This window comes from Myodes glareolus, chromosome 27, assembly GCF_982192425.1.
Source record: "Myodes glareolus chromosome 27, mMyoGla1.1, whole genome shotgun sequence".
Classification (NCBI taxonomy): Eukaryota; Metazoa; Chordata; class Mammalia; order Rodentia; family Cricetidae; genus Myodes; species Myodes glareolus.
In genome coordinates, this window is record NC_142052.1 from 28788463 (window position 1) to 28812120 (window position 23658).

The window sequence follows — 23658 nt, forward strand, 5'->3', positions numbered from 1 at the left end:
TCTCTCCAGTCTGTGTCTTACACTGATATACATTCATAAAGATTCTCTACACTGTGTGTTCTTTTATTGCCATGAACAGTACAGTGGTTTCCAAAGGATTAACCACACTGACTACATTCATAGGGGTTCTCGCTCCTATGTGATCTTTTGTATATTTGAAGATGGCTGTGTTTTACAAAGGCCATACCAAAATGATTACAATCATAGTGTTTCTCTCTACAATGTGTTTTCTATGCAATTGAAGACGACTGCAACTTGGAACGGCCTTATCACACTGATTACATTCATGGTGTTTCTATCCAGTATCTGTTCTTCAAAGCAATTGAAGATTACTGTGCTGTGCAATAGCCTTACAACAATGATAACATTCATAGCGTTTCCTTCTCTTCAGTATGTTTTCTTTTATGCAATTTAAGACTATTTTGATAGGCAAAGGCTTTGCCACATTGGTTGCATTCATAGGGTTTCTCTCCACTATGTGTTTTTTTCAGCAATTGAAGATGACTGAGACATGCAAAAGCCTTACCACAGTGATTAAATATAGGGTTTTTCTCTAGTATGTGTTCTTTTATGATTTTGAAGACCACTGTGTTGGGCAAAGGCCTTACCACACTGACTACATTCGTAGGGTTTCTCTCCAGTATGTGTTCTTTTATGGTTTTGAAGAATACTGTGTCGGGCAAAGGCCTTACCACACTGATTACATTCATAGGGTTTCTCTCCAGTATGTGTTCTTTTATGCAGTTGAAGATAACTGCTCCGGGCAAAGGTCTTACCACATTGACTACATTCATAGGGTTTCTCTCCAGTATGTGTTCTTTTATGCAATTGAAGACTACTGTGTTCGGAAAAGGCCTTACCACACTGATTACATTCATAGGGTTTCTGTCCAGTATGTGTTCTTCTATGCCTTCGAAGACTATTGTGCAGGGAAAAGGCCTTACCACATTGATTACATTGATAGGGTTTCTCTCCAGTATGTGTTCTTTTATGATTTTGAAGATCACTGTGAAATACAAAGGCCTTACCACACTGATTACATTCATAGGGTTTCTCTCCAGTATGTGTTCTTTTATGCTGTTGAAGACTACTGTGCCAGGCAAATGCCTTACCACATTGATTACATTCATAGGGTGACTCTCCAATATGTGTTCTTTTATGCTTTTGAAGATTACTGTGCCAGGCAAATGCCTTACCACATTGATTACATTCATAGGATTTCTCTCCAGTATGTGTTCTTTTATGATTTTGAACACTACTCTGAGCTGTAAAGGCCTTACCACATTGATTACATTCATAGGGTTTTTCTCCAGTATGTGTTCTTTTATGCTTTTGAAGACTACTCTGAGCTGTAAAGGCCTTACCACATTGATTACATTCATAGGGTTTTTCTCCAGTATGTGTTTTTTTATGGTTTTGAAGAGCACTGTGAAATAAAAATACCTTACCACACTGATTACAATCATGGGGTTTCTCTCCAGTATGTAGTCTTTTATGCTTTTGAAGATTACTCTGATCTGCAAAGGCCTTTCCACACTGATTGCATTCATAGGGTTTTTCTCCAGTATGTGTTCTTTTATGCAGTTGAAGTTGACTGTACCTGGCAAAGGCCTTACCACACTGATTACATTCATAGGGTTTCTCTCCAGTATGTGTTCTTTTATGCAATTGAAGTTTACTGTGCTGGGCAAAGGCCTTACCACACTGATTACATTCATAGGGTTTTTCTCCAGTATGTGCTCTTTGATGACTTTGAAGATTACTGTGGTTTGAAAAGGCCTTACCACATTGATTACATTCATAGGGTTTCTCTCTAGTATGTGTTCTTTTACGCTTTTGAAGATTTCTTTGCTGGACAAAGGCCTTACCACATTGATTACCTTCAAAGTGTTTCTTTCCAGTATGTGTTCTTTTATGCTTTTGAAGATCACTGTTTTCAGCAAAGGCCTTACCACATTGATTACATTCATAGGGTTTCTCTCCAGAACGTATTCTTTTATGACTTTGATAAATTTCATGAAGAACAAGGTCTTTATCATCTTGACTATATTCATAGGGTTTCTTTCCAGTGTGCTTTCTTTTAAGCACTTGAATATTATTGAGATAAGCAAAGGCTTTTCCACACTGCTTACTTTTAGAGCATTTTTGTCCAATATGTGTTTTTTCATTCTGTAGAAGGTGAGTGTCATAAGACAAGGCTTTAACACAATGAGTATACACTGAAAGGTTCTTCTCACCATTGTGATTCCTTTCAATCCTGCAAGGATAATTGGCACAGTTAAAAGATTTACCACATTTAAGACACTATTGGAACTTATATCTATATGAATTAATTTTATGACTTGATCCAATTCTAAAAGGAATTAGGCATTAAGATATCATAACTCTGTTTAAAATCATGTTTGCTTTTTAATTAATGGTCAGGTTGCACCTAGAAATATGAGTATAATGATAAATTCCTTTGTTTCATGGTATACCTTTTTGCATTTACAAAAACATTTCATATTATATTATTCACTTTTTGGAAGAAAACTGAATACACTGAGAGATTTACCAAGTTTACTGCATTCATAAATTTTACTATACTGTGAATCATATATATTTGCTAAGTGAACTAGGACATTCCTAAGTATTTGCACAAACCTAGAACTCATGTGGCATTTTTGTAATGTTTATATATTAATAATGATGGTAGAAAACCATCAGTATTGCATCCTTGAATCAAATTCAACAAGTATACTCTACATGGGAACTACTGCTGGTCTTCTTTTTGTTCTTAAGGAGATGTATGTTAAATCTTTACATATCCCTTTGCTCATAAGCTTATATACACATAGAAAAGGAAGAATAATTCACAGACATGAAATTGAGGTATATGGATTTTTGAGAAATTAATAACCATCTATGCACTTAAAGCTGTGCTTATTTGCATCGCTGCTTTTATTTAAAAGTTCTAGGAAAAAGTGCAATCTCATCAGAGGCACATTGTTATCAACTTGCTCATGAAAATTACCTTGCATGTCTTCTAGAACATTGCCATAGTTCTTCAGTGTTATGGTCTTCCCAAATGTAACCTGAAATACAGGACCAGAATATATGTCATATCATTTAACAATGTTCAACATTTAGCTTATTATCTTAAGTGCACCTAAGAACTATGACTGCTTTATTCACCTCATTCATCTTTCTAAATCAAATTGCAGAACAACATCCTTAACCAAGGAAAAGTTGTTTCTATATTTTGAAACATGAAGGAAACTCATTTTTACCTATAGAAATGAGGTTCCTGTAGGTCTCCAGCATTACATCTTTATAGAGATTCTTCTGGGAAGGATTCAGCAGATCCCACTCTTCCCGGGTGAAGTTGATATACACATCATCATAGGTCACTGCCTTCTAAAATATACCACACATGTGTAAAATGGAAAGCATGACAGTCATAAAGTTGGAAATGCATACTTCTTTCAGAGTATAGACATATGATTCTGGTGTTCTTTACTCTTTTTTTTTCAAAGTTTATTAAATTATAAAAGTTTCCATTTCTGCCCCTCCTCCCAACACCCTCCCACTTCCCCCTCACTTCCCCTTCTCCTCCCTCTCCATCCCTAAGAGCAGTCAGGGTTTCCTGCCCTGTGGGAAGTTCATCCTTACTCTTATTCCATGACATAGACAGTCACTTTTGAAGGAAATTGAAAAGCAGAGTAAACACTGTCATTTCTACCCTTTATATGGGATATCCCATCAGAAGATCTATGTCTATTGACAGGAAGAGACAACAAAAAAGATCAATAGTATATAGTATGCATGAGAAAATTATATGAAGAGTCACAGACCACTAAATAAAAAGTAATATGGACACAATGGGTGTATTGTGTCTTTAACCACAACACTCAGAAAACAGAGGTGGATATATTTGTCTCTAAGTTGAATGCCAGTCAAGCCTATGCAATCAGGTCCAGGACAGGTGGAAGGACACATTAAGACACTGTCTCCATTGCAAAAATCAGTGAAACAGACAAATGGAATAGAAAAAACTAAAAGGCATTTATTGAAGTTCTTACAAATAATTTTGCATTCACTCTAGTTTTGTATTCATCTTCCAGCTATCTAAGTGCCATAATTTAAATGGTAATTCCAATAACATTTTGTTGAAAGCAACTTTGTGTATAAGACAGTTAAAATGGACAGATGAAAACACTAGAAATATAAATGTTGGTCATAAATAATCAACACAGGGCTGGAGAGAATGCAGAGTAATTCAGAGTTCTTGCTGGTCTTTAATGGAGGTGGGCACATTTTCCAGTACTTACACAGGGATCACAACTTTCCATTGTTCCTTGATCAGGAATTCTGAGATCTTTAGATCACCTTGATGACCAGGTACCCATGTAATGAATTTCCATGCAGACATATAAAAGAGTCATATTGATTTTAAAAATATCAAATCAAGCATAACAGGCCAGACGAAGTTCGTGTATTTGCAATTAACTGACTCAAAATGTTCAGGCAGTATTAATGTCATAAATACATAACTCCTGGGAATCAGAGTGAAACCCTTTTTCATATTTTAAAATTCAAGATACACATGAAGCTCAGCACAGCAGCATATACTTGACATATAAAAAAACTATATTCCAGAGCTATCACCCTATAATATAAAAATGAATAGAGTCAGAAATGATGCCCCCCCTTTACCTTCAGGAATTTGGAGTCACACAGTAAGGGTTACTTAGACAAGCAAACAAAACAATTAAAATAGCAGGTTGCCAAACTCCGTAAAAGCAACTGTTTCGGCTATATCTTATTTTTACTTACAGAATATAGGTAAGATATAGAAAATATAGATCAAGCCTATAATGATAGCAAAATCATTTCAGTATAAGTAAGAAATTGTCAAATTAATGACAAACACAAAACAGTAGATATAAATGTCAGGAAATAGTTAAGGGTATTGAGACTCACCACATACAGTGAGGAATTTCATCTAGACAGGCTTCTCCTACTAAAGATTCACAGGAAATTGAAAGAAAGTCACCAAGGAGAGAAACTTTTTCAAATACATGATGTTTCCTGGGAGGTTTTTCATTCAATAAGTACATTCTGACCCCAGTTATTATTGATTCATGGTCAACAATGGAAAAAATGCATTTAGTCATTTCAAGAATAGACATTTAATGATCCTCATCTGCAATGGTCCCTACACTGTCCAAATGTGTAATGTCCCCTCTGGCACTCAGGACAATCTGTTGACAACAATATCTTATAAAACCTGAAACACGTTATCTCTTCCTAACATCAATGGCACAAAATAACATTAACATTCCAAAAGAGAAAAATAAACACACAGTAAGGGATGATTGGACCAAGGCAAGACTGAAGCAGAGTCAGACAACCGTCAAATCCTGTAGCTCTCTGGTCAGATGTATGGGCTTCAATTTCAAATGACTTAAATGGCCCTATCTCTGCAACTTCTCATGCATTTCTCTCTTTGGTAACTTCCTCTCACTATAAGCAGCTAGGTCTCCATGGAAGTTGTGTCATAACTTACGAATCTTAACACCTGTGGGCTCAAAATGTAACCCAGTGTGTTTTGAAATAATATTTTTAAAGTGGTATATATATTTATGTTTTGGAGCATTTGTTTTAATGATGGAAAGAATATCTGTGTGAAGTTGTGATGCTTTGCCTATTTAAAATACCTAGTTGGTCTAAAAAAGAATTGAATGACCAATTGTAGGACAAGAAAGGACCGGCAGGGCTGCGAGGAAAAGAGAATAAATGGGAGGGAAAATCTGGGAGAAATAAAGTAGAGGCAGCATAAGGAGAGAACAATAGGAGCCTTTGATCCAGCTACACAGCAAGCCATGGAGTAAGAAATAAAAAGAGGAATAAAGATAAAGGCCAGAGGGAAATGTAGAGAGAACAATTAATTTAAAGACAACCTGCCTTGAAACTAGCCAAAGTCAAGTATTTATAAGAAAAAAACAAGCTTTCATGTGTGAAATTTAATTGTGAACTGGGTGGCTGCCCCAAAAGGAACAAGGGAGTAAAAGAAACAACCAACAACACCACACTCAGCTTCAATCTTCACAGCTTCATGCGGTGAACTCTCACTGTATCCTCATTGGGCTTCTGACTCTGCCAAACACAGATGCCTGAGACAATGGTAAACTGTAACCATAAACTAAAAATCCATGATCCTAAATTTTGATTCTTTCATGTTCCCAAGACCAACACATTACTGGTGATCCTGAGAAGTAGGGTTTTCTTTTTTAACTACAAAGAGCACTAACGAGCTTGGACCACAAGTGTAGAAGGTTTGGAATGAAGAAGCTTCCTGAGACTATGAATCACTTTGCTCAACCATCTTTATTTTTTTATTTTTTATTTTTTTTAGAAAGTAATTTTATTAAATTATAAAAGCTTCCATTTCCGCCCCTCCTCCCAATACCCTCCCACTCCCCCCACTCCCTCTCCTCCTCCCTCTCCATCCCTAAGAGCAGTCAGGGTCTCCTGCCCTGGGGGAAGTTCAAGCTCCTCCCCCATCCCTCCAGGTCGAGGAAGGTGCGTGTCCAGACAGACTGGATCCCCAAAATCCAGTATATGCAGACGAAACAAGTACCACTGTCATTGTCAATGGCTTTTCAAAAAGACTCCGGGCCAGCCACATTCAGAGAATCTGGCCACATTCAGAGAATCTGATTGGATCGCGTCCTCATTCAGTCCCAATCTAACTGGCCTTGGTAAACTCTCATTAGATCCGTCCCCTTGTATCAGTGGGTGATCGCATCCCTCGCAGTCCTGATTTCCTTTTTCATTTCCTTCATCCTTCTGCTCCTCATTTGGACCTTGGGGGGCTCAGTTCGGTGCTCCTATGTGGGTCTCTGTCTGTATCGCCATCCATCGTCGGATGAAGGTTCCCTCTGGTCTTGCCTTCTTTGCTCACGTTCTCTTTCCTTCTGCTTCTCGTTTGGACCTAGGGAGTTAAGTCCAGTGTTCCAATATGGGTCTCTGTCTCTATCTCCATCCATTGCCAGGTGAAGGTTCTATGGTGATAAGCAAAATATTCATCAGTATGGTTATAGGCCAAGGCCGGTTCAGGCACCTTCTCCTCTGTCCAGAGAACAATCTGGGGATCTCTCCTTGGACCTGGGATCCCATTTATAATCAAGTCTTCTGTAAACCCTAAAATGACTCCCTTAGTTGAAATATATTGTTCCCTGTTCCCATATCCATCCTTCCTCCCTCCCCTCCATCCCAGTCCACTGAGCTTTCCCCATTCCTCCCCTACTCCCTTCTCTCTAACCCTCTCCTCTTCCAACAACCCTCCCACCCACCCATGCACCCGAGGTTACCTGGGACTCTTGTCTATTTCCAAACACCAGGAGGATAGCTACATGAGTTTCATCAGGTTCACCTTCTAATTTAGCTTCTCTAGGATCACGAATAATAGGCTCAAAGACCTTCAATTATGATTAGAATCCACTTATGAGTGAATACATACCATATTCCTCTTTTTGTGTCTGGCTTACCTCACTCAGTAAAGCATTTTCTATTTCCACCCATTTGCATGCAAAATTCAAGATGTCATTGTTTTTTACCGCTGAGTAAAACTCTAATGTGTACATGTTCCACACCTTTTTTAACCATTCTTCTATTGAGGGGCACCTAGGTTGTTTCCAGGATCTGGCTATTACAAATAGTGCTGCTATGAACATAGTTGAACAATTGCTTTTGTAGTATGTTAGGGCATCTCTTGGGTATATTCAAAAGAGTGGAATTGCTGGGTCCTGAGGGAGGTTGACTCCCAGTTTCCTGAGAAACCGCCACACTGATTTCCACAGTGGCTGCACAAGTTTGCATTCCCACCAACAATGGATGAGTGTTCCCCTCATTCCACATCCTCTCCAGCATAGGCTATCATTGGTGTTTTTGAGTTTGACTATTCTGACAGGTGTAAGATGATATCTCAAAGTTGTTTTGATTTGCATTTCCCTGATCACTAAGGAGGTTGAGCATGACCTGAAGTGCCTTTTGCCCATTCGAAGTTGTTCTGTTGAGAATTCTCTGTTCAGTTCAGTACCCCATTTTTTAATTGGGTTAATTAGAGTTTTAGGGTCTAGTTTCTTGAGTTCTTTGTATATTTTGGAGATCAGACCTTTGTCTGATGAGGGGTTTGTGAAGATCTTCTCCCAGTCGGAAGGTAGCCTTTTTGTCTTACTGACAGTGTCCTTTGCTTTACAGAAGCTTCTCAGTTTCAGTAGGTCCCATTTATTCATTGTTTCTCATATTGTCTGCGCTCCTGGGGTTCTGCTTAGGAAGCGGTCTCCTGTGCCTATATCTTGTAGACTACTTCCCACTTTCTCTTCTATCAGGTTCAAAGTGGTCAGATTAATGTTGAGGTCTTTAATCCATTTGGACCTGAGTTTTGTGCATGGTGATAGATATGGATCTACTTTCATTCTTCTACAAGTTGACATCCAGTTATGCCAGCACCATTTGTTAAAGATGCTTTCCTTCTTCCATTGTATACCTTTAGCTTCCTTGTCAAATATCAGGTGTTCATACGTTTGTGGGTTAATACCCGTGTCTTAATATTCTATCTTTAATCTGTATATTTTGTTTTGATTATTATATGGTGAGGGGATTTTTTTTGATCAAGTCTATTTGGTGTTCTGTATGCTTCTTTTTTTTAAAGTAAATTTTATTAAATTATAAAAGTTTCCATTTCCGCCCCTCTTCCCAACACCCTCGCACTCCCCCCACTCCCTCTCCTCTTCCCTCTTCGTTCCTTAGGGCAGTCAGGGTTTCCTGCCCTGTGGGAAGTTCAAGTTCCTCCCCCCTCCCTCCAGGTCCAGGAAGGTGAGTATCCAAACAGACTGGATCCCCAAAATCCAGTATATGCAGAGGAAACAAGTCCCAGTATCATAGTCAATGGCTTTTCAGAAAGACTTTGGGCCAACCACATTCAGAGAATCCAGCCAAATTCCGAGAATCTGGTTAGATCACGTCCTCGTTCAGTCCCAGTCCAACTGGCCTTGGTAAACTCTCATTAGATCCGTTCCCTTGTATCAGTGGGTGATAGCATCCCTCGCAGTCCTGATTTCCTTTTTCATGTTCTTCCTCCTTCTGCTCCTCATTTCGACCTTGGGGGGCTCAGGTGGTCAGATTAATGTTGAGATCTTTAATCCATTTGGACTTGAGTTTTGTGCAGGGTGATAGATATGGATCTACTTTCATTCTTCTACAGGTTGACATCCAGTTATGCCAGTACCATTTGTTAAAGATGTTGTACTTCTTCCATTGTATACCTTTAGGTCCCTTGTTGAAAATCAGGTGTTCATAGGTTTGTGGGTTAATATCCAGGTCTTCTATTCAATTCTATAGGTCAACTTCTCTGTTCTTATGCCATTACCAAGCTGTTTCCAATACTGTTGCTCTGTAATAGAGTTTGATGTCAGGGATGGTAATGCTTCCAGAAGTTCCTTTATTCTATAAGATTGTTTTGGCTATCCTGGGTTTTTTGTTTTTCCATATAAACATGATTATTCTCCCAGTCCAAGAGCAAGGGAGGTCTTTCCATTTTCTGGTATCCTCCTCAATTCTTTTTTCAAAGACTTAAAGTTCTTGACAAATAGGTCTTTCACTTCCTTGGTTAGAGTTATCCCGAGATATTTTATGCTATTTGTGGCTAGCGTGAAAGGTGAAGTCTTTCTGATTTACCTCCCTGTTTCTTTATTCTTTGTGTATAGGAAGGCAACTGATATTTTGGAGTTGATCTTGTACCCTGCCACATTACTAAAGGTGTTTATTAGCTGTAGGAGTTCTTTGGTAGAGTTTTGGGGGTCATTTATGTACATTATCATATTATCTGCAAATAACAAGAGTTTAACTTTTTTCTTTCCAATTCAAATCCCCTTGATCTCCTTACATTGTCTTATTGCTATTGCTAGAACTTCAAGCACTATATTGAAGAGGTATGGTGAGAGTGGACAGCCTAGTCGTGTTCCTGATTTTAGTGGAATGGCTTTGAGTTTCTCTCCATTCAATTTGATGTTAGCTGTCGGCTTGCTGTAAACAGCTTTTATTATATTTAGGTATGATCCTTGTATCTCCAATCTCTCCAACACCTTTATCATAAAGGGGTGTTGAATTTTGTCAAATGTTTTTCCAGCATCTAATGAAATTATCATATGGTTTTTTTCTTTCAGTTTATTTATATGATGGACAAAATGTCCAAATACCATAATTACAGAGAAAATAGTTAAAATGTTCCTAAATTACAAACTGTTCAAGAAAAAAATGATTCTAATTTCATAGAATGACATAATGAGGAATGGAGAAAATGTAAGCAGTGTGAAATTTCTCCCACTTCCAGTTTATTGAAATTTAAGAAAATATAAAGACAACTACTTTGGATATGCCATCTTGTATAGAAAACTGTTATGTTCTGGAATAATGAGCTATTGTATAGAATAGAATGTTTCCTGGAAGTTGTTTTAAAATATCCAACATATTTATTTATTAAGCTATACAGTGTGTGTTTTAGGCTAGCTGGAGCATTCTTATGAGATGTTCACAAAGAACAAAGCAAAATTTTATTCAACTCTATTTGTAAAGGAAAACATTCAGTAATCAACATTACTTGATTAATGATTCATGAGGGAGGAACTAGCCCACTGTAGAGCTGCACTATTCCTGGTCAGGTGGTTCTGCATTATATAAGATTGTAAACAGAACTTTTAGATGTGTGTTTCTTTTCTAATGAGAGAGAGAAATGGGGGGGGGTAGTATGGGTTGTATGGGAAGATCCGAGAGGAATTGGGGATATGGAAATCATAATCAAAATATATTGTCTGAAAATATATTTTCAATTTAAAAAGAAAAAAATAAAGAAAGAAAACTGAAGAAGTCAGGAACAACAAGCCAGGAAGCAGTATTCCTCCAGGGTCTCTATTTAAGCTTCTGCACCTATATTTCTGCATTGATTTCCTGACTGACTTGGATTCATTGTGGTCTGTGTATGCCAAGTAAACCCTTTCATTCCCCAAGGACTAAGTGAATTCCATGAATCTAAAAGCATCCACTGAACTGGAAAAGAGGAAACAAAAAAGAGACAGGGGCACAGTAGGGGTTGAAATAAAGGGTGGGATTGATCATGGTACATTAAACTTATATATGAAATTGTAAGCCAGGCAGTGGTGATGCACGACTTTAATCCCAGCACTAGGGAGGCAGAGGCAGGTAGATCCCTGCTAGTCTGAGACCAGCCTAGTCTAAAGACTTAGTTTCAGGACTGGCTTCAAGGCTACAGAGAAACCCTGTCTCAAAAACCAAATAAATAAATGAATAAATTATAAAATAAGATAGGATGGATAATGTAGGAGTAACAAACCAAGACAGTCAAAAACTTGAACTTCTCAACGTGATTCTGATCAGTTAGGGGCTAGGTGGAAGAAAAGCAACTGGAACATCATATATCATCCTAACACCTGTTTGTAGTTTGATTAATTAAAACCCAGAGACAGATCTGGGGGATCAACCTGAAGACCAGAAAATCAAAGCAATCAAGTACACGCTCTTACCTTAACTCAGCCTGAAATGGCAATTTTCAAGACTGCTTCCAAGAATCATGAGAAATACACTGAGCCTGAAATCAGACTCCTCCAATCTTATAATCCTCTCTAGTGCTGGGATTAAAGGTGTGCACAACTACTGCCCAATTTCTATGGCAAACTAGTGGGGTTATGGGGACTAAAGGTGTGTGCCACCACTACATGGTCAGTATGGCTGATCCGTGCAACTGCTTTACTCTCTGTTCTTCAGGCAAGTTTTATTTATTAAAATACAGATGAACTATCAGTACATCTATTAACTAAATGATAGTTGCTTAAACTGGAAATTTTACAAAAAGCTGACAGGAAAGTAATGGAAAGGTGACAGTGGGCTGAATTTCAGAAGTTTTATTACAAAATTAAGATTCAAACAGGAGTGGGAAACTACAAATGCATGACAGTATGAATAATGACATGAGTTCTTGAAATATTTTGTATTCCTTCAAAGGAATCCATTTCAGAGCCTCTAACATTCACTCAAATAAAATCTAATTCATTTGTCACTAAGGACAGGTCTAACTACTGAAATCAGTGAACTCAATGAAAATATGGTGAAATAGAAGACAACTTGGTTTACCATGTTTCAATGGAAAGACAACATAATAGGTGCTGTGGATGAAGCTTGCCTAGTTGGTGGAGTGTTTGCCCTGTATTCACATCACCAAAGACATGTGTAGCAGATGTGGTAGTGGTGTGCACTTCTAATCCCAGCAATTCTGGAAACTTAGAAGGATCAGAAGTTCAAGGATTCACAGGAGGTCACAATTAGTCTGGGCTACCTGAGAGCCTTTCTCAAAATACTAAACTAAACAAACAATAGTAATAATATCATCACAGACAAGATGAAACAAATCTGTGATAGGCAAAAGATTGAGGAAGAGGAGCAAAAGCCCAACAATAAAGAGTACTGATTCCTTTTCTAAGGGGCCTGGAATGATTTCCAACATCCACATAGAAACCAACAACCATCTTTAAATCCATTTGCAGGGAATCACTCACTAGGTAAGAGAAATGCAAGTGGTACATAGACATACATGTAGGCACCAGGATTCCATAAATAGCTGCTGAAATATAGACATGGAAACCCCAGGATTTCTGGCTATGTTTAATCTTGTGTACACCTCATTTTTAACCCAGGGCCCCTGAATCCATGGCAAACACCAAACTGATCCCCAAAACCAAGCTGGCTAAGCAAGTCTAATGTGAAAACACAAGGCACTAGATTTTTCCCTACATGGACAACAATGTGTTCTCAGGGTCCTAGAAGAAACTACTCCAGAACTGCAACAAAATTGTATTCCCTAATTTGTAATGGTCTTGACCTTCTTGGTACATTATAGCTGTTATATAAAAGTAATAATAGCTTTACTTAAATACAGGTAATGTCTTCATGCTTTCATAGGTCTGAAAATGTATCTTGAATTAAACTAATCTGAACTCAAAAAAATGTATCTTCCAACTGAATAATAGGAAACATCCTTCCCAATGACTGTCTAGTTGTAAGCAAGAGCTACATTTCTTAGCAGATTTCATATTTGTTACAATACACAATCATTTATTTAGACATATACAAGGTAAGAAATAACTGGAAGAAAAATGATATTTTCCAGGTCATGATGTATAATCCCAGCTCTTAGGAGTTAGCAGGATTTCCCCAAGTGTCAGAATAGCTGGGGTTACAAAAATGAATTCCAGAAATGTTACTCAGAAAAATTAGCTCAAATATAGCAAATACTTTATTAAATAGAAGTTTAACAACAATGTAAATATTATTTAGCTAAAATATTTTGTTGACTTTGTGACAAAAAGTAATATATTTTCTTAAGTACAGACATGATAGCATCCATGAGAAAAGCTTTAATCTTTATTGAAAGGTAAGATACATGAACAAAAAACCTTAAAAATTAAGAAATGAAGTAATCTAAAAAGACAACTATTCTACTGTGAGAAAAGCCACAGTGAAATAAAAAACAATACAAATAATTTTCAAGCAAACACTTGATCTATTTACTGAAATCATAGTGAAGAAAGCACATTTTCCAATATTAAAGAAGTATTTCTTATTTTTGTTTTGGTTGTTATGGCATTTGCTCCCCCTCATTTAGATTTTTATTGATTCTTTTTAAAAAATGTTTATTTATTTATTATGTATACAATATTCTGTCTGTGTGTATGTCTGCAGGCCAGAAGAGGGCACCAGACCTTATTACAGATGGTTGTGAGCCACCATGTGGTTGCCCGGAATTGAATTCAGAACCTTTGGAAAAGCAGGCAATGCTCTCAACCACTGAACCATCTTTCCAGGCCCTAAACAAGTATTTCTAGGGAGGTTAGCAGCTCAGTGGTAGAAGAACTGCTAGCAGAAGCCCAACTGGGTTTCACTCCCAATGCAAAAATAACCTAGAATAATGGAAAATAAAAGATATCCCAAAATCATAGTTGTAAAAGAAAATAAAATTTTGAAAAGGGAAGTCAAGTAATAATGATGACTTAGTACTATTTTCTGTAGACGTGGGCCATGAAGGACCAAAAACAAGAAGAAATCACATAGATCTGAAGGAAAATCAAGAGCATCCTTCAACTCTGAATCTAAACCTATGCAGTATGAAAAAAGGCACAACACCGTCACATTTTACATATAGAAATCATGAGCTGGACAGTGATTGTGTGAGGATAAGAGCATCAAGACAGGGCCATCCTTGGGTGCATATGGAAGTCAAGGACACCCACCCCTCCTAAAGACTAGGGAGCAAAATAAGTAATTCTGACAAAAAATTTTTAGACCACACATGTTATTCTATTTTTTTCATAGCACAACAAGCATTGATACTTAGTGGTCATACTAAAATGATCTCAGCCAGGTGTGGCAGATCATACTATAATCCCAGGGATATGGAATCAGAGGCAGGCAAATCTGAGTTTGAAGCCAGCCTGTTCCTCTCAACAATGCCAGGCCCTTCAAGGTTACATATCACCACTATTTCAAAGAACCTAAAACAAAGGACAAGCATGCTGGTTCATGCCCTCATTACCAGCACTTGGCATTAGGGTCTGTCTGTGAGTTCAAGGCCAGGTTGGACTATATGCAATTTCCATAACGGACCTGACTACAAAGAATGTGTCAAAAAATCAAATCAAAGCCTATTTTCATTACATCAAAACATTAAAAATCTTTAAAACTTATGTCTAAGAGTCTTTAAAATATCATAGTCTTCAACTGTTACAATATTTTGTGGTATTGATAAAGGATCAAAATGATACAAAATGATTCCGCTGAGTTATAATCTGCAAATATTTATTTTATTTATCTAGTCTACCAGAACAGACTAGTTCTAGGAGGTCAGAACTTTTCAGAACATGCAGCTAGGTCATACAAATAAAAAGAAACAAATGGAAGAAAAAAATCCAATCCTGTGTAAATATATTCACCACACATATACTGAGTGTTCTTTAAAGGCTAACACTGGTTTGGAAAGTTTCTTTGTGGATGTATATGTGTGTGTTTCTGTGTAGGTATGTGTATTTGTGATGAGTATGTATATGTTTATGTGTGTCCTTATGTTTGTTTTTATTTGTGTACATGTGTGGGTATGTGTATATGCTATATGATGACGCTTGTGTGTGTTTTTCTTTGAGTAGTGTTTGTGATTTTGTGTGTGATGAATGTTTATGGGTATTTTGTATATGTGTTAGTAAATGTGCGTCTGAGAAAGAAGTGTATGTGATTTGTGTGTGTATTTGATGTGTGAATCCTGGTATATGCTATACCTCATATGTAAAGGCCAATGTACAACTTTTAAGAACTGATTCTCTCTACCATTGGAACAAATTAATTGTACATGTATGTCAGCGTGCATTGATGGGATGAATCATCTCAAGAGCTCACAAATACTTGTAGTCAAAGTATTAAAAACAATTACTGACACATCAAGTCAGTGCAAATATACTTCTATGATTGCTTTCCAAACATACAAAAGCTAACTCAGGTTTACTATAAAAATATTTTAGGTAAACTTTACAAATGGCAAGATTTTAGTATTGAAATTAAACCCAGGGGATGGAGAGATGACTCAGAGATAGGGAGCACTGTCTGCCCTTCCAGAGGACCCAGGTTCAATTCCCAGCACCCACATGACAGCTCTCAACTGTCTGTAAATCCAGTTCCCAGAAATCTGACACCTTCGCACAGACACACATACAGAAACACAAATGCACATAAAATAAGAATAAATAAATCATTTTTTAAAAAAGAAAATAAATCCAAAGAAACAGTGGCTAGAATCACCAAAATTTAGTATATTCACTGGTGTATGCATTTGTTAACATCAGTATGATACTTCTTTAGTACAAAACACTAACTAGAGGCCTTTGCCCCAGGACAAAGATACAGTTTAAAATGCATAAAAGCTATAATACAATCTATTAGCATAAGCAGGTGATGGGGAAATTCTTACATTTTAAAAAGAATACAGAATGCATATACTAATATGAGAAATTTTCACATGATACCTAGTAGAGAGGTCCTGCTTCTGTGAAACTCTCTGGAGCTACAAATTACAAATACCTACATTAAATCTTTTTCTTTTAGTATTCCATTTGCTAGGCTCTGACTGCTATCTGTTATTATTCAAAGTAATGTGGATATCATTCAGTAAGCTGTAGTAAGGTCTTCTTGCAATCCTAACAGGGAGCCATGTTTTGTTACTATTATTCCACACTTGTTGAACTTTAAAAAAAAAACAACCCATATCAATACCCCAAACATATGCATGGCACAATTGATGTCATCAAATGTCCTCAGTCTCTGCAGCACCTGTCACATCCCTCTCATTGGCTGAAACACATTTCTTACTAACCCTAAAAGAAGGAGTAAACATGGCTCTTAGATTCTGAAGCTAACATAAGAATTCAGAAAAGTACATGGCATATAACCACAGCTCTCAGAAGCTGGCAGGAAAACTACCATGAAACAGTGGCCTGCTGAGCTAGAAAACAAAATATAAACAAAAAAGTCCATTCAGGGTAGTAAGAGCAGTCCTAGGAATTTCAAGTCACAGTCCCTGAAAGACACTTATACCTTAGAATGGCATGAACTGAGCAATACTTTAAGTGCTTCACTCTGGTTCCTGTTTGAAAAATAAAATTTACAGACTTATACAGCTATAATGAAAATCAAAATGGCAGTTCCTCAGAAAATTGAGAATAGATCTACCTCAAGATGCATCTATACCATTCTTGGGCATATACACAAAGGATGCTTCATCATTTAGTTGATTTTTTTTAATTGTTGGTACTTTTAGAGGCCTACCACTAGCTTTCTAAATAAATCACATGGAGGTTTCTTCTTATCTATGAATGCTAAGTCTTAGCTTGGATTCTTTTTACATGGCTTTTGTTAACTTAAATTGTCCCATCTATCTTTTGCCTTCTGGGCTTTTATCTTTCTTTATTCTATATACCTTTATTTACTTATTAATCTGCATAGCTGGGTGACTAGACCCTGATGTCTGTCTCTCCTTGTCTTGCTCCTGGATACTTCTCTCTTTCTCTTTCTACTTATTCTTGCTGAACAACAGCCACACCTATCCCAATTTTACCTATCTATAGGCTATTCAGATTAGACTAATCAAGTACTTTCAACAAGCAAAGTCACACAGCTACACAGAGTTGAACAAATGCAAAATACAGGAATTCAAGAAAACCTGTCATACAAATATTCCACAGCATACACAAACACAACACATCTAATATTCCACAACAATTCCACATTGTGTCTAAACTAAAATGAAAGGTTTGGATTTTTCCACAAAACTACATACAACAATCCATTTATCAAGATATTTAATAATATTTAAAATATTCATTACTTTTGTATTTAGCAAGTTTAGAGAAAATACTCTATTATCTACCCTATTTTAGTAATTCAAAACTTTTTCACCTAATTTACTTTCCATCATAAGTAAGGAAAACTATAAATCTAATTGTTCAATCTTCTGCTCCATCACAGATCCCAGAAGGATGTAATATTACCTGACATCAGAGAATTCTGACTGCCTGGACAGTCACTTGAATTTCCTCGGCAACCATGGGCCATCAATCTTTAATCTACAAGCCTAGAGTATCTGATAGACTTGTCAGTGAAGCAGGAAATTTGAAGGACTGTCCCAGCTTGTACTGGCAAATTTTATCAGTTACTTTCCTCTGTGTCTTTCAGAATGTCTTTCAGACTCTCTAGTGGAGAAGGAACCTTGAAGACCATCCCACCATGTTTTGACAAATTAAAGCCTACCTGGTGTAGGAGGGTATCTTGTCTGTGTTACTTTCATTGGTTAAAGAGACTGCCTTGGCCTAGTTGATAGGGCAAACTCAGGTAGGTGGGGAAGACAGAACAGAATTCTGGGAGGAAGAAAGCAGAGTCAGAGAGAGCCACCTGCCATGAAGTTGCTAGGTAAGACATGCTGAATCTTTCCCGGTAAGCCATGAGCTCATGGTGACATACAGATTATTAGAAATGGGTTGAATCAAGATGTGAGAGTTAGCCAATAAGAGGCTAGAACTAATGGGCCAGGCAGTGATTTAATAAATACAGATTTCTGTGTGGTTTTTGTGGGTATGAGCTAGCCAGGCCAGGGATGAGCCTGCTCTCCGCTACATCACCTACCTGCTCCTCATTCTGGCACACTCATCTTTGGTGATAACAATTTTTTCCAACACACCTGCCTTTCACCTTCCCCAGGAACAGATGCCTGACATCTCTGGGATGACAGTACTTGGGATGCCTCTCCAGCCACACCTTTTGCTGAATGTGGACACCTACCTCTCCCCTTTCCCATGATGCCCTCTGCACACAGGAAGTAGACAGATTTGAGTGTACATCCCCCAAATCCCACCTGGCCAGGTCCAGAGTGCTAACTCTTGGGTCAGGGGGCAAGAATAGTTGCAAGGGCTGGGGCCTAAGCTTTCAACTTAACATTCTAGACACATTGGATATAGGGGTGACAGAAAATTGGAGTGGTAAATATGAAAAACATTTAGGTTCTCTTTGGAAAAAAGGATGTAGACTCAAATCTGGCTACTTCTTGTGGAATGCTCAGAACCACTTCCACAGAATATTTAAGTGAACTCCTAAAAGAGGAACACGTGGTCTCTTTCCCTTCCTCCCAGTAGTCGTGTTCGTGACCCCCTGGGGCCACCTGAGAGTGCAGAACTCCCATTAAACCTGGACTTATTTTTTAATTTGGCGTATTTTGATCTGAGTTGATTGGAATTTTGCATTGGCAGAGAGCTCACATTAGGAAAATATTCCTAACAACTTTGATGGTCTTTATATCTTTACTCCCCAATTTAACACATACCCTGCTTTTTTATTCTGAGCTCAACATATCTTTAAAGTAAAGAGGTTGATTTAACTCAGCAGGGTTTTTTATTATCCAATGTCTCCCCACAGTTGTTTCCCTTCCATTAGCATTAAAAAAGTAAAAGTTAATCCATTCTGTAACCTATCTTGGGGTGTCTTAATTACCCCATTCTGTTAACTGAGCATATTTTTCAGATGCCTGATGAAGTAATAATCTAATGAATCCTAAAGACACAGGTCACATTCATAAAGTAACTACTGTCACTGTGTAACTATGGTTACTTTGTAACTGTTGTTGAAGAAAAACAGACCAGGAATTATAAAACAATCCAGGCATATTAGGGCTTGGAGGCAGCAAGGAGAATGCAAATATGATGTAGTTGTCAACTCTAAAACTATTTTGAAAACTTGAGACAGACTTTATGGTCATGTACTCCAGAGACTAGGGATTTGTATTCGACCACATTAAAAATTTCTCATGTATTTTCTCGAAAGATCAATGTCTTAATGCGGAAAAGTTCTGTTAAGTAGGGCCACAACATTTTACCCAGCTCTTCTATTTTAGATGAACTACAGTAAATATAGCAATTAGGTTTAAAGATAAGGTCAGTCCCTTTCCCAGATTCCTTTTTGCTCTGGTCTGTGGACTGCAAACAATGGTCAATCAGGACACTGATAGAGCATCTACAATTGACTACCTGATTCCACATAGATAATCTCAACTACTTAAGAAATGGGAAATTTTCACCCTCAGTCCAGCCTCTCCTTTTCTGCACGGTGTGCCCTAGCATCCTAATCTCTAACAGTCCTGATTACAACACATTTATCTTTTGGGTGACTTAGAGGCTAAATTCTTCTTTCTGAGACTGAACTATTTCCAAGGCATTGGCAAATCCTTCATATCAGCAATTATATTCTTCTACGTTGCAGCTTACAAGTGCAGTGCTATCCAACAGGAGAGATGCTTGATAACGTCCGCATAGTTAAATATAAATGGAGATTGTACATAAGGTTAAATGCAAAGTGCTCAATATAGAGAAGAAACCGGAGAAATTAGGCTTCTCCAAATTTGGCATACTGAAGTTGACAAGAAAGATGTTTGTACACACAGCACCCTGCTCCCAATTTTCTAAGCTGATTAAGCCAAAAGCGCAAAGTTGTTCAGATGCCTGCCCCTCAGTCTAGGAATTCACAGGACTGCATGGGACTTCAGAAAGCAGGGAATCTGGCGGCAGGTTCCCACAAGGATCCCGGAAGAACACAACATCCTGTCTCCCGCACATCACCCTCTGCTCCTCCCAATCTGGAGACAGCATTCCCCCGCTCACCATGCTGTCGTTTCTCAGCTCGTCAAAGCTGTTCATCATCTCCGAGCAGCAGCAACTTCACTGCAACAAAGGAAACCACCGGTGCCAGGTCCTCAGCAAAATCGGCAAAATCGAGACGGAATGCGGAAGCCCGGAAGAGGCCTGCATAACTTCTGACTGGCAGGTCACCTGCAGGGTCTGATTGGCTACTGCGGCCTGAGTGACAAGAACACCTCTCACAGGGCTGAAGTGTACTTAAAGAGACAGCACAGAGGTTTCTGGTCATTCCGTCCCCCCTGAGTCAAAGATCTTTTCTTGATTGGCTGCATTCCGTCCCCCCCCCCCCCCGAGTCAAAGATCTTTTCTTCATTGGCTGAGATATGTATTTCAATAGCACTTGCCCCTGACTATAAAAGCAGACACCTACAAAATCTTGCACTCCTTAGGAACTTTCCCTTTTTCCTCCAGGACACAACGTGGCTAGCTGGCTTGTACTGTGTACTGTGCTGTGCTAGGTGGGTGCAGAGATTCCCTGTCCCACAGGGGGAAGAATGCCCACAATATGAACTGCTAAAGAGAATTTTAAAGTCACAAAAGGAGATGATTGTTCATGCTTCTTGCTGAGGTTGGATGAACTGAAGATACTTTTTACAAAGTTTTCACAGATATTTCACACAACAGAAAAAAGAAAAGCAGGAGCCAGGTCTGAAACAAGATGATAGGTCTTTCCCCCATCAAAAGGCTGGATGATGGCTCCTTTCTTTAAGAGTTTTATTACTGAAATTCGAAGCAAACTCCAGGAAAATGAATAAAAATTTAAAAGTACTGTTTATACAAATGTGAATATGTAATGGAGCTGGGAGGAATGCCTTCATGAGCACTATTGTTAGCCAGCACATCTTCCTCCATGGTCAGGTATATAAAATATACAGCTGCAGTATTCAAGATTCTCTTCATGGACAGGACAGGTAGAATGAAGCTCAACAGGTACATAAAATGTGGGCTTATTAAAATGTCTCACAAGCTGTGTTTCAAGTTGTCTAAACATAGCTACTTATAAATGACAATTGAAGAAGCCAATAGATTGATTCTCAGTCTTTTCCCAAAGATAAAGTGAAGAATCCAGTAGTTGTTCAGCTCACGAGGCCTGATGTTCAGCTGGTTTTGCTCTGAGCAGGGTGGCAAGGCAGAAGGCCACAGCTGCTTCGATGCAAGACAGAATAAAGGCAATTTAACTTGGCTTGCTGTCTGTCTCAGGGTTGGGAAACCACCATAGTCAATGGCCTGTTTTCCAATCCCTGAGCAGACACAACTATGTCAGGCAGATCATTCATATATTCATAGGATTGTTCCCTAATTGCAAATTTATCGTTCATTGGCTCACAATAACCTTCCCAGTGTTCACCCCTCACCATCTGCTCTGTATTCATTAACAGGGCATTAATTAAAATAAAACATACTGGGAAATTACAAAATCACTCCCCCTACCACAGTTGGGCCATTTTTCATACTGGTGGCACCAAGAACTGATCGCCCATGTTGTGTCCCTTGCAGTGTACACATTAAATTATTCCTCCTATTCAGATCTGAAGACAGAAGGAATGCTCCATATGCAAATTCTTTTCCTGTGACTCCATTGGATACTCAACTACATAACACAAATGCATAATTTTAAAGCTATGGGGTGGTACAGTCTTTTTATTTAAGAATTTTGAAAGTATAATATGGAGGACAGAAAGGTCATTGCCCTGGACAGCAACAGACCAAGCTCCCCAAGTCAATGTAACAGTAGTCCCAGAAAAAAACTTTCCAACAAGATGGAAATGCAGCTGTTTTAGAACTGATACTGAAAGACCCCCACCCAATTGATACCGGCCTCTTGCACAAAAAGAGGAACCAGGTGGGCCCTACTGAAGAGAATATCTGTGGTCAGCTAGCTATGTAGAAACTAGGACAACAGGAAGATAGCGGGAACAGCAAGTCACTATGACATTCTATCAAAACAACCAGAGTGCCAAACTTAGCTTTATCTAGATCTTATGGTTTTTCTGATAACCTGCAGATGGATAAACTGCCCTATTCTAAGCTTGACCCAGTCCACCATGTGAGAACCAATAAAATGCTTGTTGCTATGCAGCCTCTTATGTAACCCCTGAACCCCCTATAAATGAATGTTGTATCTCTAGCCCGGCATGCTCATTCAGCTAAGCTCTTGAGGCATCTGCAGGCGCCTGTGTACTCAATAGACTGCCTCTTGCTCTTGCATCGAGTGGACTGGTCCTTGAGCAGGCGGCTCCAAATGAGACCCCTCTGACTTTTGGGGTCTTTCAATACGGCTTTCCATTGAGAAACCATTTTACTCACTTAGGAAATTAATAAAGAAAAATCTGTTTAATGATGGCATGCATCCATCTCTGGCTAATGCTCAAAGAGGAGAGAGCTAAGATGGATTTTGAGTTCCACATATGCTATTATCCTTGAGTGTCCTTTAGGATCCGGCTCCAGGATACACCTTCAACAATTGAAATAAAAACAGACAACTTGCCATATTAGACAACTGGGTAGACAGGAGTCAAAGTTATTCTCAGAATAATTTCTTAAGTACAGGGGTGACCTGAAACAGCAGGGCATTCTTCACTGACAGGGTTCTGAGGTGAAGGTCACAGGGGATGAGAAAGACAGGACAAGTAAAATGTAAAAAGGATAAAAGGTAGGGTAAGGAGGTCTTGGTGAAGGAATGTCCTATGCTTTGTAAGCTTCTTAAGGAAAGTAGCCTCTTGCCAGGTAGTGCCTTCACATGCCTTCAATCCCAAAACTCAGGAGGCAGAGCCAAGTAATCTCTGTGACTTTGAAGCATGACTGGTCTACAGAGTGAGTTCTAGAATAGTCAGGTCAGTCTAGGATAGTCAGGTCAGTCCTATAGAGAAACTCTGTTCAAAAAACAAAGACAGAAACAAAAATAGAGAGAAGAAAAGCATCCTCTATCTTGTATACTTCCGGGGAGGGGGGAAATGGAAGGAAATGGGAGAATTATCAGAAGTCAGGAGAAACAATCACACAAATTTAAGAGGAAGCTAGTCAAACAATTCTACACAAGGGGAACACAGGGAATCTCAAGAACTTTATTAAGTGCAGAGTGGCCTTGGGGTGACAACCATAACTCAATATGGTGGGAAGATTTAGCCCCTGACCATTACCACTCTTTCAAACATAATACTGGTTTTAGAGAATGAGCTGTGTTTTATTATTAATACATTGACCCCTTAGGGGATGCTCCCAAGAATGTTCTTTCACCCTGCATGAGTTCCTAAATAAAGCCTCGATTGATCAGGTCAGTTCTCACAACAACCCTATTTTGCCATTCAAATATTTGTCACCT

General features: G+C 38.4%; 1 protein-coding gene across 1 annotated transcript; it reads right to left on the reverse strand.

Moving 5' to 3' along the window:
• Positions 1 to 407: 407 nt before the first annotated feature.
• On the reverse strand, positions 408 to 20436 carry LOC148117631 (uncharacterized). Its single transcript, XM_087902247.1, has 4 exons — positions 20301 to 20436; positions 3270 to 3396; positions 3014 to 3074; positions 408 to 2257 (listed from the first exon to the last, which is right to left on the reverse strand). The coding sequence occupies exons 1-4, from the start codon at positions 20337 to 20339 to the stop codon at positions 535 to 537; spliced, it is 1950 nt and encodes a 649-aa protein (XP_087758373.1). The 5' UTR covers positions 20340 to 20436; the 3' UTR covers positions 408 to 534.
• Between the last annotated feature and the right edge of the window lie 3222 nt (positions 20437 to 23658).

Excerpts from the sequence above, each read along its gene's own strand:
- LOC148117631 (XM_087902247.1), bottom strand. The coding sequence starts at position 20,339 with ATGATGAACAGCTTTGACGAGCTGAGAAACGACAGCATG. Across the intron at positions 3,397-20,300 it reads AGCTGAGAAACGACAGCATG|AAGGCAGTGACCTATGATGA; the intron begins GTGAGCGGGGGA and ends GGTATATTTTAG. Across the intron at positions 2,258-3,013 it reads TGTTCTAGAAGACATGCAAG|GATTGAAAGGAATCACAATG; the intron begins GTAATTTTCATG and ends TTATCCTTGCAG.